Source organism: Procambarus clarkii, chromosome 48 (genome assembly GCF_040958095.1).
Source record: "Procambarus clarkii isolate CNS0578487 chromosome 48, FALCON_Pclarkii_2.0, whole genome shotgun sequence".
Taxonomy (NCBI): Eukaryota; Metazoa; Arthropoda; class Malacostraca; order Decapoda; family Cambaridae; genus Procambarus; species Procambarus clarkii.
Window position 1 is genome coordinate 31,931,479 of NC_091197.1, and position 15,529 is coordinate 31,947,007.

Here is a 15,529-nt window from a genome sequence, read left to right on the forward strand (position 1 = left end):
TTGCGGTTCTTTTCCCTCCTGGAGCTGTCTTCGGATTGGCTCGTGGAGGATGTGGGGACGCTTGGGTCCGTCTCGGGGTCCGGCACCTTGTCCTCGGCTGCGCGTTCGTAGGCTGCCTTGTTGAAGCTGTTCACGCCGATTTTGCGGGATGCAGTTTCCCTGTTTTATGCTTCCCGTCTTGCGTGTCGGCAGGTGGTGCTGGGTTCCTCCATGGAATCTGCTTGGGCTCTGGCTCTTAGGCGTTCTTCACCTTTTTGTCCTCTTCTGTTTGAGGAGTCGGCCGTGGCGCAGTTTATTCAGGCTGCGTCGGCGGCTTGTCGTCCGATGTCGGACTTGTTGGTTTTCCGGGGGTCCCGGGGGGGTCTTCCCGGAAAGGTCGTGCCAGGGCTCAGGGTTCCTTTCGTCGTGGTAGGCCTCTGGTGTCGGGTTCGGGGTTGGCTCCTCCTGCGGACCCTCCCTCGTCTGGTCGGCGCGGTGTTCGCGCTGTGCGGGGTTCTGGGTCTCGTAAGGGTCGCCGGCCCTTTCGCGGTTTGTCCCCTTGACGGGGCGATGGGGGGGGCGGCTTGCACTGTTCGCCCGCGCCTGGTCCCACGATTCGTGGGCCTTTTGGGTCGTGTCTCGTGGCCTGCGGTGGCGTTGGGTGGCCCCTCCCCCCTTTGGGGGGTCGGGGCTGGCAGGGCAGGTTTCTTCCCCTGCGCTCTGTCGAGTCGTCTTGGAGTGGGTACGCTTGGGCGTCGTCGAAACGACATCGTCCCTCAGATAGGTTTCCCGTCTGTTTCCGGTTCCGAAACGGGACTGCGCGGACCTGCGGTTCATTCTGGACTTGTCCCGTCTGAACCCCTGGGTTCATTGCCCCTCCTTTCGGATGACTACGCTGTCTCAAGTTCGGCTCCTCTTGGAGCCGGGAGCTTGGATGGTGTCCCTGGACCTCCGGGACGCTTATTGGCATGTCCCGATTCATCCGCGGTTCAGGGACTGGCTCGGTTTTGTTGTGGGGCGTCTGAGTTACCGCTTTCGTTGTCTCCCGTTCGGGTTGAACCTGGCACCTCGCGTGTTCACGCGCCTTACACGGGTTGTAGTGGCTCGTTTGCGTCTCCTAGGTGTTCGGGTGTTGGCCTACCTCGACGACTGGCTGGTTTGGGCTCCCAGCCAGTCAGCTTGCTTGCTCGTCAGGGATTTGGTTCTTTCCCAGCTCGCCGAGTTCGGGTTCTTGGTGAACTGGAGGAAGTCCCATCTGGTTCCCTCTCAGGTTCGGACTTGGCTGGGTCTCGTTTGGGACTCTCGAACCGCCTCCTTGTCTCTCCCTCTGGAGTCTCTCCTGCGGCTGCGGTCCCGCCTTTGTCTGTTTCTGGAGGGCCCTCGGGTCACCCGGCGGTTGCTCGAGGGGCTGTGCGGGAGCCTGAACTTCGCGATGGTGGTCTACCTGCCGGGTCGGGTTTGGCTTCGACGGCTGTTCTGGTTCCTTTGGGGTTCCCCCTTCCGCCTCTCTCGCGATCGCAGAGTTCGACCCCCGGGGGCCTTGCGTCGGTTGCTGCGTCACCGGCTTCCTCTTCGGGTTTTTCGGGGTTCAGTGCCTTGGCGCCTACCCGAGCCCTCGCTCGATGTGTACACGGATGCGTCGTCTCTTGGCTGGGGTTTTGTGACCAGTGCTCACCAGGCCGGCCAGGGGCGTTGGGATCCGTCCTTCCGTCGAGCTCACAGCACGGTGCGGGAGTTCGCGGCAGTGTGGTTTGCTCTGGGGAGGATTCGGGTGGCCCACGGATCGACGATTCGGCTCCATTCGGACTGCTCTCCGGTGGTTCATTGCCTGAACCGCGGGGGTTCGATGCGGTCCTTGTCTCTTTGGGGTTGGTCGCTTCGGGTGACTCGTCTGCTGAGTTCTCGGAGTTTGGCTCTCCTGGCAGTTCACGTACGGGGCGTGTCCAACGTCTTGGCCGACGCCCTGTCTCACTTTGTTCCCCTCTCCATGGAGTGGACGGTCGACGACGAGTCCTTCCGTTGGCTTTGCCGGACGTTCGGGCACCCCGAAGTGGACCTCTTTGCGTCGGCGTGGTCGCGGCGTCTTCCCGTTTATGCGGCGCCCTTCCCCGATCGCGAGGCCGTCGAGGTCGATGCCTTTCGGCTAGACTGGTCGAGGTGGGGGTTCCTGTACCTCTTTCCCCCGGTTCGGCTGTAGCTCCAGGTCCTGACTCGCTTAGAGACTTACCAGGAGAGAGTTGTCCTTCTGGCCCCTTGGTGGCCGGCCCAGCCTTTGTTTCAGGCGCTGGTTGCTCGGTGTCCGAACCCGAGGGTTTTCCCGCGGCTCCACCTCTTTCAGTAGATCGGGCCGGTACGTCATGTGGTTGGTTCGATCTTCTCCTCGAGTCTTCGCGTATGAGTTTTTTGACTCGAGTCTATCATCATCTCTATGGTGATCAGGTTGCCTCCTTGTTGGTGTCCCGCCTGAGGGCTTCTTCTCGGCGGCAGTATGAAGTTTCCTGGCGGTCCTTCTGTTTCGTTTTGCGTCTTCGTCGTGTTAGTTCCTTGTCTGTTCGGGTGGTCTTGTCCTTCCTCTCGTGGTTGTTTCAGGACCGTCATCTTATGCCTAACACTGTCGCCTCATATCGTGCTGCGCTGGCGGAGCCGCTTCAGCTTGCTTTCGGTATCGATGTTACGTCTGCGCCGTTTCGCAAGCTGTCTCGTGCATTGTTTCACCTCCGGCCTGCTCATGCGTCGCCTGAGCCGTCCTGGTCTTTGGACAGAGTGCTCGCTTTCCTTTCATCTCCTCGTTTCGTTGTGGCCCCTTCGGTCCAGGATTGTTTTTCCAAGGCACTTTTCTTGTTGGCTTTGGCCTCTGGGGGTCGGGTAGGGGAGCTTCATGCTCTCCTCCGACGCAGGGGTTTCTGCTCTTTTGGTCGTGGTGATTGTTTTGTTCGTTTGCAGCCATCTCCTTCTTTTCTGGCGAAGAATGAGACTGCTGCGTTCCGGAGGGGTCCATGGGTGGTTGATGCTTGGTTGGTCAGGTCGGGGGTGCATCATGTTTTGTGTCCAGTTGCGGCGCTTCGCCGTTATTTGCGCGCCACAGCTTCTGTGTCCGGGGACGCGCTGTGGGTTGATCCGGTTTCCCTTCTTCCCTGTTCGCGGGTTCGGGTCTCTCAGGTCGTCCGCAGGGTTATTAAGTCCAGCCAGCCTGCGGTCTATCCCCGTGCCCATGACGTTCGTAAGTTCGCGGCTCTTGTTGCCGTCTTTGGGAATATGTCTTGGTTTTATATTCGGGCGCGGGGATTTTGGCGGTCGAATAGGGTCCTGGCTGCTCGTTACCTTGTGAATGTCCCTGGGCCTCGTCGGGCTTGTGTTGCTTTGGGTCGGCGGTTGCAGCCAGTTGTCTCGGCTTCGAGTTGAGGAGTGAGCGACGACCGCCTCCCGGGTAAGTCCTTCTTTTTTCTGTCTGTGGGTAGTTAGCTCCGGGGAGCCGACGGGGCTCCCCCCAGAAAACCAGCGTTGAATGTAATGAAACGCCATTTTCTGGGTGAGTCCCGGAGGCTCCCCGGCATCCTTCCCTCCCTCCGGTTGGCGGTTTTTCGCGTTTTTGACATCCAGCCTCAAGAGTCAGCCTCAGGTGCGGGGGGTCTGGGGCTCCCCCTTCCCCCTCCCGGGGAGGGGGGAGCTGCGCAGACAGCGGCGCGGCGGTGTGTGACGTCACACTAGTTTGCTTGTTTTCGGTTGGGGAGTTCTATCCACTAGTTCGGTTTTTGGTAGCAATTTTAACCAGAATAGGGGTTTGTTTTGAGGCGCTTACCTTTCTGGGTGCCTGTTCCGGTCGATGGCAGACATAGAATGCTTCCAACCACACGGGGGCTTCTATAGGCCATTGCTCCCCTTGCCTCTCTGAGGGGGCTCGGTTCTGGCCGTGGTCCCCGGTAGGCCTGAGAACTCCATACACATGACTGATGCCAAAGTCTGACATTAGCATATCAGCCTGAGATAGCTCCGGGGAGCCTCCGGGACTCACCCAGAAAATGGCGTTTCATTACATTCAACGCTGGTTTTATGTTCAAAACCCCAAAAAGCAGAAAAATAATGAAATTCTTTACAAAGTATTCATGCGCGATCGTCATTAAGGGAGGCATTAGTAAACTGAAGCGCGGGCAACCGTGCCACCAGGAACCACGTGCTTGGTCACCCATGTGCGTATCAACAAACTACGTAACTCGAGGCAAAGCTTGTAACCCGAATCAGATTTTACAAAGAAATTGGACTCGCAACCCAATTCAAATTTCACGAAGAAATTGGGCTCTTAACCCAAAAAATTTGTAAAGAGGGGCATTCGTAAGTCGAGGTGTCACTGTATATACAAATTGGAACTGGATTGTGATTTGGAAGCTTGCGGTTAGTTAGAAAAGGGCTGCCAGTTAATGCTATTAAGATAGACAGTTTATCCAATATGCATGGGCAAAATGCCTGCTGTGGTGCTCTCTATTTCTTATGTAGTTACAAGCAATAGACTTGTGTAGTTTTGTTAGAGTTGAGTAATCCCTTTCAAGCAAAATATTAATTACAACTAATAATTTCTCCAAAGTTGATATTTTCAACATCTTCACGATCTTCTACACTGCTAAAAAATGCAACAAATTTAAGACAAACTTGTGTAATATTGAACACATGATGACTTGGCGTCACACTGTAGCAGCCTCTGGCATGCCACAGTATAGGTTATCTTAATATTATCTTGAGGTGATTTCGGAGCTTAGCGTCCCAGCAGCCTGGTCCTCGACCAGGCCTCCTTTTTGTTGCACACCCCAGGAAGCAGCCCGTAGCAGTTGTCTAACTCCCAGGTACCTATTTACTGCAAGGTAACGGGCATCAGGGTGAAAGAAACTTTGCCCATTTGTTTCTGCCTCCACCGGGGATCGAACCCGGAACTTCAGGACTACGAATCCCGAATGCTGTCCACTCAGCTGTCAGGCCCCATATCACACAGCTTGAGTATATACTCAAGTTGTACTTGAGTATGTACTTGAGTCAAGTTATAGTACTTATACAGTACTTGTACTCAAGGACAACAACATAAGAATAAAGGTAGCCGCCAAAGTCCTATTGGCTCACATGAGGCTCCTGCTGCTGATTATGTCCACCCAAGCATATACGTCTTGCCTCGTGTGAACCACTCCAGTGATCCCACAATATTATGTTGGCAGGTAATTTGTTCCACTAGTTTATAACCCTATAATCGAGCCTGGCCTCAGGCTGGGCTTGGGGAGTAGAAGAACCCCCATACTCCAGGTATGCTCCAGGTATAACCCTAATGCCAGAGAAGTGTAATGGCAAAACAATGTTATGTTTAACCCCTGCACTGCACACCTGTTTTTGGCAAAAACTTTTTAGTGCAATTGTTAAGGACATATTTTTGTTGTTTTTATAAATGTTAAGGTAAAGTTAATGTCAAAACATTTCCAAACTCAACTATTTTAATTTCAAAACAAAGAGTGATGAAAACATTAAAAAACCAGCGTTGAATGTAATGAAACGCCATTTTCTGGGTGAGACCCGGAGGCTCCCCGGAGCTTTACCGGCTGATATGCTAATGTCAGACTTTGGCATCAGTCATGTGTATGGAGTTCTAGGGCCTACCAGGGACCACGAGCCAGAACCTGGCCCCCTCAGAGAGGCAAGGGGAGCAATGGCCTATAGAAGCCCCCGTGTGGTTGGAAGCATTATATGTCTGCCAACGACCGGAACAGGCACCCCAGAAAGGTAAGCGCCTCAAAACAAACCCCTATTCTGGTTAAAATTGCTACCAAAAGCCGAACTAGTGGAAAGAACTTCCCAACAGAAAACAAGGAAACTAGTATGACGTCATACGTCATCGCGCCGCTGTCTGCGCAGCTCCCCCCTCCCCGGGAGGGGGAAGGGGGAGCCCCAGACCTCCCACGCCGGCTATCCACCCATCAGTTCTGAGGCTGGATGTCAAAACACGCGAAAAACGCCGACCGGAGAGAGGGAGGGATGCCGGGGAGCCTCCGGGACTCACCCAGAAAATGGCGTTTCATTACATTCAACGCTGGTTTTCTGGGGGGAGCCCCGTCGGCTCCCCGAGCTAACTACCCACAGAGGAAGGTCAAAGGAACAGAACCGGGAGGCGGACACCACGCACCCCCCAAGGAGGTGAGACAACCGGCAGCAAACGCCAACCCAAGGCGCCACAGCCCCGAAAATCCCGAGAACAACACGAGAACCACGAGCAGCAAGGCCCCTGCACGAACACCAAAAATCCATGCCCGAAAGACCGCAAGGCCATGTCGCCCAGACGGCAGCAAGAGCAGCGAAGCCACAAACGCCACAGGCATGAGGGAAGAACACAGGCAGCTTAGCCGCAAGAACACGGCTGACCACCCGGGACACTATCACCCGCGAACTGGGAAGAACAGAACCGGAGCAACGCAAAACGCGCTCCGGACCCAAACGCCGTGGCACGCAAACAACAGCGGAGGGCCGCCACTGAACACAAACGACACACCCCCGGCCCGACCAACGAAGCACCAACAAACCCTGGACCCCTCCAGAATGCAGCAGCCCCACCCCGTGCCAGAAAAGATGGAGACTGCTGCCACCAAACAACCAAAACGCTAAAACCGAAGGAGCAAGAAAACTCAGCGACTCGACCCCCAGAGGCAAAGGCCCAAAGGAAAGAGCCGACGAAAAAACACACCGGAACCGAAGGGGCACTACCAACCGAGGAGAATACAGAGCACGCTGACCAGAGACCAGGATGGTGCAAGCGGCGCACGAACAGGCCGGACGTGAAACGACGCACAAGACAGCTGACTAACGGTGCAGAAGCAACACCAAGACCAAAAGCAAGCTGAAGCGGCTCCGCCCGCGCCGCACGAAAAGAGGCGACAGTATGTGGCAAGACGACGGCCCCCAACCCCCACCAGAAAACCAAGCCGAGAGTAAACCAAGCTAACAAGAGTAACCACCTAAGAAGGGACAGGAAAAGGAAGGACCGCCAAAATACCCCATACTGCCGCCAAGAGAAGCACGCAGGTGGGACACTACCACGAAGCCACCCGACCACCAACCAGAGGCGAGACCGCGAGGCAGAACAAAAGCAGCTCCGACAAGGCCCCTCCGAGCCCAGGAAAAAAGGCGGAGCCGTGGGAAGATCTCGGGCGCGACCACCGAAACCCAGGCGGCACAAGGAGATGGAACGTCTGCCGAACAGAAAAACTCCCCAAAGCATGCAAGCCCGCCAGGAGTTCAGAAACGACGGGTCCGACGCGAGACATCGCAAGACCCCAAAAAAAACCAACCGGCAGGGCAAGCTAGGAAACCAAAGAAGGCGGAAGGGTCGCCGCCAGAACAGTACCCGAACCAAGGGGTACGAACAACTGCAATAGACCGAGACAAAGAAGCACATCACAGGACACAGGCTGACCAACGCCTAAGAACACACGCAGAACATCCCTGCTGCAGAGGAGGCAGGAAGAAAGAGCAGAAGCACAAAAAACCCACGGAGAACAACCAGGGGTGGACAATTAGGCAGGGACAGAAAAACCCCCACGCAGTCTCCAGGCACAAAACGGCAGCAAAGTGCCACTCCACAACCGGATACAGGAACAAGGACACGCCACCGTGAAACACGGTACCAATGCACACGTGCAGCAGCAGCAACAGGCACCACTGCAACATGCAACATGTAAATAGCAACGCCCTTCTGCAAAGGCAGAGAACGGAGCAAGCAGACCCCAGACAGGACCAACGGAGACACGACAAAACCCTGTAGGCCCAGAAACCTGCACCAGGCGACCGACGGCGGAGAAACCCCGCTTGATACCCGCTGGATGAGGTACTGGGAGCTCTTTTACACCTGAAGCCCGGCCCAAGGCCAGGCTAGACCGGCCAGAGGGTGGCCCACCAGGCAGCTGCTAGGAGCAGTCCACCGGCCCACATACCCCCACAACCAGGACGGGCCAGAACTGCCATACGAAAACAGGCTAGTGCGCCCTGGAAGTCCATGGACGAACCAGCAAGAAGGCTTATGCACGCAAGTAGGTCGTGTAACAAGCACAGACCTCTGATGGTAAGACAGTGTTCCCCAAATGTGCCAATAGCACCACTGCACTCCACTGGTACTATCCCGCAAGTTCTACCAGATAGGCGGGACCCAAGAGCCAGAGCTCAAAACCTGCAAGCACAGCCAGGAGCCTTACCAGGTGAGTACAGAACCAACCCTGCAACCCCCACACCTCACAACATTAAAAAGGAGGGTCCCCTGAATGACTCCAGCATGGGTTGGACATGCACATGAGGGGGACAGGAAGGGTTGAAAAAAGGGACAGTCACTGGTGTGCGAACGGTCTCAGTCGTACAAAAATATACCTAAATAAAGACAGGTATATAAACAACACCGCATCCAGCGCCCGGCCAAAAGACGCCAGACCGCAGAAACTCACCTGGCGAATGGTGGCACGAACTTGACACGACTCAACCGTGCCCAGAAGAACCTGGGAGCACCGCCAGGTGAAGACGCCAAAGCCGGACCCTGCCGGACCCGCAGGAGAGCAGGGAGAGGCAAAGGAGGCGGTCCACACCCATGACACAGGGAAAACCGCGGTGTCCTCCCCACAACTGGGAACCAGGACACCCCCGGCGCGAAGGGGCACATACCGCAGCCAGGGAGAAGAACGAGAGGCGAAGCACTGTAGCAAAAGGGCGCAAAACACCAGCACTGAAACACTGCCCGGACCAAAACAAACTCCACGCCGCATGCGCATAACACGCTGGCCGAACCGCACACCCTCCCTGTGGGAAGGCGCCAGCCAGGACTACTGCACGAGAAAAGTAGCCAAAAGAGGAAGCAGGAACAATAAAACCGGCCAAAGAAGCAAAGAGCCCAAAAAGGAACCCAACCGGGCGACAAGCAGCCCAACCGGGCGACAAGCAGCCCAACCGGGCGACAAGCAGCCCAACAGGGCGACAAGGACGAGGAGCCGACAGACGTTCCAATAATGCGGGAAGTAGCGAAAAAACCTTCCCGTACCCTCGAGAACACAGAAGCCAACACTAGTCCCGAAGACACACGAAGGCGCAGGCGCACCCGAGATCAGAAGTCACGCAGAACCCCATCGAACGGGGAAACATGACGAAAACACCGTCCCAAAAAAGGGTGGGAGGAAACATCCACCCACAGGACGGAACCAACCGACTCAAAGGCCAAGGAACCGAGCCCGGGGAGAGGCCGACGCCCAACAGCACGTACGGTGAGTGGGGAGGAAAAACCCACTCCGCGTAACCACAAGCCCCGCCTAGAGGGGGATAAAAACCCCCACGGGGTCCAACGGGGCCAAGGCCCCCCAAGTCAGCCCCTTCCCAGCCCCGGGAACCTACACGACAGGCCCCGGGGTTGAGCCGTTCCCCCAAATCCCCGGCCGTACCAGAAAACCAGGGCAGCCGTGAAAACACTAATGAAGGGAGCCCACTGGCAGACTCGTACAACATGGCTGGAGGAACAGGCTCAAATGCCCCCGTCACTACCCCGGAAGGGGAATTCCCCGAGACTGCCCGAGTCTCAACACCATCAAAAACCCTGCCCCGAACCTACAGACGGTAAGGAACCGGATGCAGGCAGGAAGGGTGATCCAGGGGAAAGACAAGGGTGCGTGGATGGAACCGAAGCAACCAACACCCCCAAGTCCCAAAACGAACTACAACGGGGCAGCCCCGGGGCTCCCGGGGAGGAAACCACGAGAACGTTGCCACCACCAAGGCTCAAGTGCAACGCCCCTGCTGCCCGCACCCGCTTTGTTAGCACAACTGGGTAACCGAGCCACAACGAGCAACCAAACTCGCAGGACTCCGGGTCGAAGGTGTCACCGACCCCACAGGCAGCAGATGGAGGCAAAACAGAGAGTCGCCCAGAGACAAAGGGTGAGAGCAACCCTCAAACTCGCTGGAAGTGAGGGGGGGACTCTGGGGTCACATCCATCGGACCCGCGCGCCCCCAGGGGTTTCCCAGGGTCCCGAGCGTTTACTATAAGAGGACTCGCGCTCAGGTAATCCCAGGCAGGGTACTGCTAACCGGCACCCAAAGCTACCAAACAACTTTCTAAGAGCTGAACCCCCGGGACGTGTACACTCACGGGGACCTAGCAGGGGTACCACCAGAAAATACTCAGAACACAAGGGACACAAGGGGCAAGAACGAAGGCAGGCCCCCCCCACCAGGTAGATAAACAAAAAGAAAAAGAAAACCCCGCAAGAGGACAGCGTACCCAAGCGGAACAGAGCCGGCTGCTATGATTGGCAAAGACAAGCTGCACAGTACCCTGCGCCCCACCAGTGCAAAAACTGCCCCTTACTCTAAGGCGAACAAGGGAGACAGAACACCCGAGCACACAAAGAGCGGCCGAAAACCAAGCAGTAAACGGCCAAGCAGGGGCAGGACCCAAGGAACTTGTGGAAGGTGGCCCCAAGCCAGAAGGGCAGTACTTACAGGGCACCTAGGGAAGGGAACCCTAGGCGCATGCAGCCCGAGTATTGAAGAATCACTCCCGGCTCACGCACCACCTAGAAAACAGACACCACACTCTAGGTACAGTGCTGAAACAACCACTGGAGCCGGAGCACATAACCATTGCCTATAGCATCAGCCGAAGAATTGATGGGTGGATAGCCGGCGTGGGAGGTCTGGGGCTCCCCCTTCCCCCTCCCGGGGAGGGGGGAGCTGCGCAGACAGAGGCGCGGTGACTTATGACGTCATACTAGTTTCCTTGTTTTCTGTTGAAGAGTTCTATCCACTAGTTCGGCTTTAGGTAGCAATTTTCACCAGAATAGGGGTTTGTTTTGGAATGCTTACCTTTCTGGATGCTTGACCCGGTCGATGGCAGACATAGAATGCTTCCAACCACACGGGGGTTTCTATAGGCCATTGTTCCCCTTGTCTCTCTGAGGGGGCCAGGTTCTGGCTCGTGGTCCCCGGTAGGCCCTAGAACTCCATACACATGACTGATGCCAAAGTCTGACATTAGCATATCAGCCGGTAAAGCTCCGGGGAGCCGACGGGGCTCCCCCCAGAAAAAACATTAAAATATAGCCTAATTAAAAAAAAATTGTACAACTCTCAGAACAAGATTTCTCGGTTGGTGCAGCACAGTGGTTAAAGAAAGACCTGACCATTTGCTCAGGTCTTTCATGAATTTTTATATATTCAGTTTGTAATCTTTGTTTCATGTTGATATATTTAAATCCATATTTATAAGCATTTGTGAGTTTTCTGTGAGGTGACAATTTAAGGTAATGAAGTAACAATTACTGTAACCCCGCGATTATCCGGGATTCAAACATCCGGAAAACGCCCTTATACGGCCAAAATCGTGATCGGATAAAGTTATCACAATATCCGGCCAAAATGGCCACAGGAACCGGATAAAAGCTAGTTTGGCCGGATGAAAATACGGCCATACCGTATTAATCCCGTCTGTGGCTCTAGACGCATGGTGGAGGAGGGGGGTGGGGTGGGTGGGTGGTGTTGGGAGGGTGGGAGGGGTGCGTCAGGAGGGACCACCTGGGTACAGGAATTACCATTAATTTTAGAACAATTAATCATAGCCAAAAACAAATGAAATAAGTACTAGTAATTATGTAATAACAAATAAATAAGTTTCCTAAAAGCATTGTGCAAAGGCTGAAGTTTCCTTAAAAAATATTGTGAATTTTTTTCCTCCTGGCGGCCTACGTAACGTGCTATAGCTGCCCCACCCCAAGTGGACCCGTCCAACACTGATCAACCCATGTGCGGCCGTCCCTCGTGTTATACACAGTGCTGCGCCATTAGTGAAATATTTTTTTAAATAACTTTTTTATTTTCAAAGTAATTTTGAACATTTTTGGCCAAGACTATGTCTGGTAGCAGCATCAATCGTTCTGGAGGTGTTAAGAGGAAGAAAGTTGTCCTAACAATTAAAGACAAGTCACTGTTATACACCTCAACCAGTGCGGCCTCACAGTGTTGCGCCATTAGTGAAATATTTTTTTAAATAACTTTCTTAATTTTCATAGTAATTTTGAACATTTTTGGCCAAGAATATGTCTGGTAGCAGCATCAATTGTTCTGGAAGTGTTAAGAGGAAGAAGATTGTCCTAGCAATTAAAGACAAGTTACGTGTTGTTCAAACAGTGAGGCGTCACAGGCAGCCAAGCGCCTTCAACAAGTGAGGCGCCACAGGCAAGCCAAGCTCCTTCAACAAGTGCCGCGCCACAGGCAAGCCAAGCGCTTTCAACAAGTGAGGCGCAAGCAAGCGCTTCAACAAGTGAGGTGCAAGCAAGCGCCTTCAACAAGTGAGGCCTCACAGGCAACCCAAATGCCCTCAACCAGTGAGGCTTCAGCAGCTGGCAGTCAAAACTAACTTAGCTTAATGAACTGTACAGTAATTTTAAGTGTTAATTTTAGTGTTGTGTTAGTATAGGTTACGTAAGTTGTTAAGAATTTTTAACTTCAAGATGTGTGGCATCAATCAAGAAGACGAACACCAACAAGGTAAGTTGAGGTTTCTAGTTGAATATTTAATAATTGTATGTGGCAAGGCAATTCAAATTATGTTGTCTGTAGTATAAAAATAGTTGGAAATGGTCACTTTTGGACTCGTAGGTGAAAAAGTACCATTATCCGAAAAATGTGATAATCCGGCTGGGGGTCCTTCCCATATAGTCCGGATGATCGAGTGGAGACAGTACCATTTTCATTTCGTTTCAGGAATGTCTGAGACTGGCTGGACCTTGTTATATCTTCAAGGACTACCATGCTCCCGGTTATGTTTTTCAGCTTGAAAATGGGGCCGTTGATGAGTTAACCAGGTGATTTACCGTTACATTGACGTTACCTATATCAAACTTCAACCATAGTAATTATCAGTCTTGTATCCAAGTAAACTTTATATTAGAATATCTGTCCTACTACACATTATCACTTGGTCAGTTGTAATACATCTTTAATTTCTTAAACACTTGTACCCAAGTTAATACCTCCCAGCACAGTCATGATTCATTATGGTCCTCTGTATCTCGCACATAAAAAACCACTATTGCAGTAATGCCTCATCTCCTGGCCATTTATACCTGATGTACTAATTACTTCTCTCGATGTTAAAAGTTCTACTATATTTTCTGTGGGGAGCCCCTATGGCTCCCTGGAGCTTATCGGGGTAATGTATGTTATGTTAGACCGGGACATTAGCAATGGAGTTCAGACCTACCAGGGACTAGCGCCAGAACCTGGCCCCTTCAGAGAGGTTTCAGGGAGCAATGGCCCTGGAAAACCCCATATGGTTGGGGGTTTTCCTTATCTGCCATCGACCGTGGTCAGGCACCCAGAAAGGTAGGCATAACAAAACAAACCCCACATGGTAAAAACTACAACAAAAACCGAACAGAGAGGTAGAAAACTCCCTACAATCCCAAAGAACAATCAAACAATCAATTTACTGCCGCGCCGGTCGTCCGCGCAGCCCTCCCTAGCCCCCCGGGAGGGGGAGGGGGGCCCCGGACCTCACCGCGCCGGCTGCCTTCAGTTCGCAAGCTAGTGTCAACCGGGATAGACGCTTCTCTGGCCTCAAATTCCTGAGCAGTGTTTGCCTCGTGTGGCGTTCTCTGCTGTCTTTGTGTATTGTGTGGTGGCCAGGAGTACCTCATCAGTGCCGGGGCTGCATGCGGCTAGGGGTTTCCTTCCCTAGATCACCATTTCTATGGTGATTGTTTTGGTGGCCCTCTGCTAGGCCCCCCATGCTTGTACACGTCCCAGGGGATTTTCAGTGTTATCATCTACCTTTGTTGTTGGGTTTCTCAACCGGTAAGCAACACCTTTCCCGGGCTTCCCGTAGTTGCTAACCTACGGGCCCTGGAAACCCATGTCGGGGCTCGGGGACCCATGGATGCGTCTCCCGAGTTCCAGCCTGCCTTGTGCGGGTTTGAAGGTTGCAGTGTGCCCTTGTCTCAGGGTGACAGTCACCTGTTTTGCCTCCGTCATGCTGCCTGTTGGGTCAATGACACCTTTGACCCGGAGTCTTGCGAGTCATGTTCTCTGCTTGTGCTCCAGTTTTACTCTGAGGATGTTCCTATTAGGGTACAGGCAGCATCAGCGTTGCATGTTAGGTTTAGGTTATTGCAACGTGCTAGGTTGGTTTCCCACCCGGATGCCCCGAGGCTGCCCCGTTTTGGCTTTAGGGACCCTGACCTGGGGGCATTGGTTGCTATGGTTTTGGCTCCAGCTGCGCCCCCTGGTCCTTCCCCTGTGGTTCTTCCTGCACCTCCTTCCCTGTGTCCGGCTCCGAAACGTCTGAGGGTTTCGGCCTCAGCATAGGGTTTAGTTGGTAATGAGACTCGGGCTGCCTCGGGGGCTGCCCCATCCGGGTCGTGGACGGAGGCATTTGAGCCGGTTCCTCCTGCCGAGGCTTCTAGGTCCCGCCAGCAGACCCCCTTCTTGTCTGCCTTTCCCTTGGACTCTGCCTTTTCTTCAGGGGTTGAGGGTTTGGAGGACAGCTCTGCCCTGGGTCCCAACGTGGGGGATCCTGGGGCTGGGGGAGGAGTCGACCTGGGGGCCTTGGGCCCCCTGTGACCCCGCTTGGGTGCTTTTGCCTTCCGAGCGGGGCTTATTGTTGCAGGGGGAGGGGGTTTTCTTACCCCCCTTTCCCTGTATGAGTATGATTTGGGTTCGGCTCCTCTCCGGGTTCGGTTCCGGGCGCCTTTGGGTACCTCGGATCCGTCTTTCCAGGGGTTTGCTACTTCCCGCATCTCCGCGAAGGTGGCTCGGGAAGCTCTTGCTGCATACCTCTTGTGAGACCCGGGTTATGCCTCCCCATTGGATCCGTCCTCGTTTGAGTTCGGTTCTTCTTCCTGTTTTTGGGTGCATTTGGAGGTTCCGGAGTCTTCCTGCCTGGCAGACTGCCCTTTCTTTTCGTTGAGGGCGTGGCATGGTTTCTGTCGGACCTGGACGCTTGATTGGCGGGAAATGCTACTTTTATGCAGGTTTACCTGGGGGGCGAGTTTGAGCACCTTAATGAGTGCTTATTTGTTCCTGTGCTTTCTCAGGATGTTGCCCTTTTCCAGCTTCACGTGTAGGTTTCTCAGCTTTCGGCTTCATTGGTTGCGGAGGAGTTGCGCTCCCGTGGGCATTTGGCTTCGGTCTTGCGTTTCTTTTCCTTTCTCGAGCTGTCTTCTGCTTGGCTTGAGGAGGATGTGGGAGCGTTGGGTGAAGGGCCTTCGTCTGGGGCGCTGTCTTCGGCAGCTAGGGCGTCGGCTGCATTGTTGAAGCTCTTTGCGCCCATCCTGAAGGAAGTGGTGTCTCTGTTTTTTGCTTCTCGCCTCGCGTGCCGTCAGGCTGTGCTCGCTCTCTTTTTGGAATCCGCTTGGGCCCTGACTCTTAGGTTTTCGTCTCCGTTTTGTCCGTTGCTGTTTGCAGAGACATCGGTGTCCCAGTTTCTGCACGCGGCTTTGTCCAGTTGTCGTCCTATGGCGGACTTGTTGATTCTCCGAAGTGGTCGTTCTCAGCAGTTTC

General features: G+C 54.1%; 1 protein-coding gene across 1 annotated transcript in view; it reads left to right on the top strand.

Annotated features, from left to right (window-relative positions):
• The window catches only part of LOC123764816 (GDP-D-glucose phosphorylase 1), a 111,709-nt gene that overhangs the window by 72,269 nt on the left and 23,911 nt on the right, over positions 1 to 15,529 (top strand). Inside the window, exon 7 of the mRNA XM_069302835.1 lies at positions 12,734 to 12,834. Coding sequence (XP_069158936.1) covers positions 12,734 to 12,834 — 101 coding nt within the window. The remainder of the gene's footprint in view (positions 1 to 12,733; positions 12,835 to 15,529) is intronic.